At 31.2% G+C, this 2,920-nt stretch overlaps 1 protein-coding gene across 1 annotated transcript; it reads left to right on the top strand.

The window, feature by feature from the left end:
• Window positions 1–212: 212 nt before the first annotated feature.
• LOC113004524 (nose resistant to fluoxetine protein 6) lies at window positions 213–2,407 on the top strand. The gene is made up of 4 exons (XM_039459609.1): window positions 213–447; window positions 632–797; window positions 894–973; window positions 1,273–2,407. The coding sequence occupies exons 1-4, from the start codon at window positions 257–259 to the stop codon at window positions 1,370–1,372; spliced, it is 537 nt and encodes a 178-aa protein (XP_039315543.1). The 5' UTR covers window positions 213–256; the 3' UTR covers window positions 1,373–2,407.
• Window positions 2,408–2,920: the final 513 nt, after the last annotated feature.

The following is a 2,920-nucleotide window of genomic DNA, read 5'->3' as shown; positions in this document are numbered from 1 at the left end:
TTATACAAATACGAGGGAAATGTTTAATGCAAAATTAAGTACTGGCACAATACCAGTCATTGAAGGCTTAAAAGTTCTAAATATGTGTATTATAATTGCATTACACAGTATATATTTTGCTGTAGATTCTTTCGGCGAGTATTTTGGTTTTTTTCTACGTAATGAACAATTTTTCATTATACTCTTGTTTTACTTTTTTGCATATAATGAAAATTGATTTTCGTTTGCAGACAATACAGTATGGTTCTGGAGAAATATGGAAAATTATGGTTTTTTATTTGATCCATTGATTGGAATTATATCAGTAGACATTTATTTTTTTGCAAGTGGATTTTTGGTGGCTCATTGGTATTTGAGAGATAAAGCAAACAAAATTCTGATTAAGCAAATTCAATATAGAGAAAAATTAAATGAACTTTTGATCAATATAGTAAAAAGATTTCTTCGGTATGTTTTTCTATTATTTGCAAACAACAAGAAAACAATAATAATTCTAATAAAATTACTGATTTAATAAGTGAAATAAACATATATATTTGTAATGTAGAAAGTTTGAAAATCAATTTTTTAATTTTAATAATTGAGTAAAGAATTGCTCTTTTTTCTCATTAATAATTAAAATTTTGTTAAGGTTGACACCAGTTTATATAATGGTATTAGGAATAATGCAAGTAAATTCAGAATGGCTTGATAAGACATCACAAATTTATATGAATGAGAAGTCGCACGAAATTTGCGCAAAGTACTGGTGGAGAAATCTTCTATACATAAATAATTTCTTTGATGTCGATACATTGGTACGTACACGTTTAATTAAAATCGTCTTAAATTAAAATAATAAAATAAAAATACGATTAAACACAAAACTTTTATTCTAAAATCTTTTATTACAGTGCATGAGTTGGAGCTGGTATCTAGCTGTCGATATGCAAAGTCATGTAATCGTTTTAATGGTATTAATTTTATCAACTATGTAAGTAACCAAACAATAGATTGTAGGGGAGACTGGGGCTCAAGAGGCAAAGTTGGCATTGCGTTCTATTTATGTAATTATTAGAGTCACTTAATTGACTCTAGTACTTATAATGGAAAAAATAAAAAAAAGTTATCGCAAAATATTTCTTTTATATCATATGTTTCGATGCTTCCAAGGTAACACATTTTTCTCTAAATCTTAAACTTTATTTAAATCAAATCAGTACTCGTCCTAGTCTCCCCTAGGGTATTGCGGCTTTCATATATATTTAAATAAATATGTATTGTAAATTTTAGGTATTTCTATGCCGCTGTTATAATATCAGGTGCGCTTTTAATAGGCTCGATTATTTTTACTGGCTATACTTCATATATTTATGAATATGTTCCCACGTAAGTTATTTTACACACTCGTATATAAATAAAAAGGTAGTATTATGGCCCATGTAGGTATTGTGGTCACTTGTATTACCTCCGTTATTAGCCTTCCATTATTCTCGTGCGACAAACGAACATAAATACTTTCGTGCGAACGCTGCGTTACGTCTGCATATGTATCGCTATATTAGTTAGTTATATTATAGTTTTCTTAGATCACACTGAGTTGATCGTTGAAAGAAAAAATAAATTAATCAAAGAAATAAAAATAATAAATACAGTCCACGTTGTATCAACACAGTCTTGTAAAAACAAAACAATGTAACGCTCGGTTCGTTGATAGAAAATTAGTGAGAATACGCAACGGCGCGTGTCGTGTCGATTGTACATACGTATTTGCTTTCATAATCGCCGCACTCAGATGTACCATACGTTAACATTTTTAAAGTCTTTAATAAAAATTTTATTAAACAAAGAATAACCGTACAAATATAATCTAGATTATCTAAAAAATTATAAGTGAAAAGTTAAAAAGTTATAAATATATATTTTATATTAGATCTGTGCAATTAAAAAAATTAGATGTGACTTGAGCGTTTGCCTGATATGAGACCTACGGATAGTTAAGTATATTTAGTGAATATTAAACAAATTCCAGTAATTACTTTAAAAATTATTTGTTTAACTGGCAGCGTTATGTAGTAACAATAATATACCAATATTTAATATAATAGTCGACTTTTGTTACAAAATATTTTTACTTTCGAGCTTTTTGAAATATTTTAAAATAGAGGAAAAACGGCGGGCGTGGAATATATCTAGGGTGTTGAAATATCATGATACCTTGTATAATGCGCGTTGAATTCTAAAAGCAATTTAACCATTAAAATGATTTTGTTACAGTATTTAACATGTGTTTTTATAACACAGTTTACTATATTAATTCGCCATATTACATCTGGCATTTCGATTTTTGTATTTTTGATATCCGTTTAATAATCAGCAATCTCGAAAACACATAAATAACAGTAAGTTTCAAGCAAATTCGGTCGATTATGATAATTTTGTTCGCTATATTGGATCCATCAGTAGAATGTATAAGCCGGTTCAAACTCGGTGATCTCAGGGGGGTGCGGGGAAGGGGGGGGAATATTTCGGGTCGCGCGGGGGGACCTAACCGGCGATAAGGTCCCGCGAGTGGACCAAACCGGGCGTTGGAGGGGAAGGGGGGCTTAAAACGGGGTCACACGTGTAAACCTAACCGGTAGTTCTGCGTAATCAATGTTTATATAAACAGAGATAACGATTCGAGGACCATGTTCTTGGCCGATGTTTAAATAAATTTGACACCTTTGAAATGTGTCGCGTGGAGGCAACTGGCCATTTAATGTAAACATGGACCATGTACTTGTCACTCTGTTTACATAAACATAATAAATCACACCGCGAGGAGGTGAGTATGGCAGTACTTTGAAATCGGAAATGGTTCTGCGTAATCAATGTTTAAGTAAACAGAGTGATAAAGATTCGAGGATCATGTTCTTGACCGACACCTTTGAAATGTGCC

The sequence above is a fragment of the Solenopsis invicta genome, unplaced genomic scaffold, assembly GCF_016802725.1.
Source record: "Solenopsis invicta isolate M01_SB unplaced genomic scaffold, UNIL_Sinv_3.0 scaffold_950, whole genome shotgun sequence".
In the NCBI taxonomy this organism is placed as follows: Eukaryota; Metazoa; Arthropoda; class Insecta; order Hymenoptera; family Formicidae; genus Solenopsis; species Solenopsis invicta.
This window is presented reverse-complemented; position numbering and strand designations above follow the sequence as displayed.

What these genes read in the sequence shown, in the direction of transcription:
- LOC113004524 (XM_039459609.1), top strand. Translation starts at nt 257, where the DNA reads ATGGAAAATTATGGTTTTTTATTTGATCCATTGATTGGAATTATATCA. An exon ending in TCTTTGATGTCGATACATTG is followed by an intron (nt 798 to 893) that starts GTACGTACACGT and finishes CTTTTATTACAG; the next exon opens with TGCATGAGTTGGAGCTGGTA. An exon ending in GTATTAATTTTATCAACTAT is followed by an intron (nt 974 to 1,272) that starts GTAAGTAACCAA and finishes TGTAAATTTTAG; the next exon opens with GTATTTCTATGCCGCTGTTA.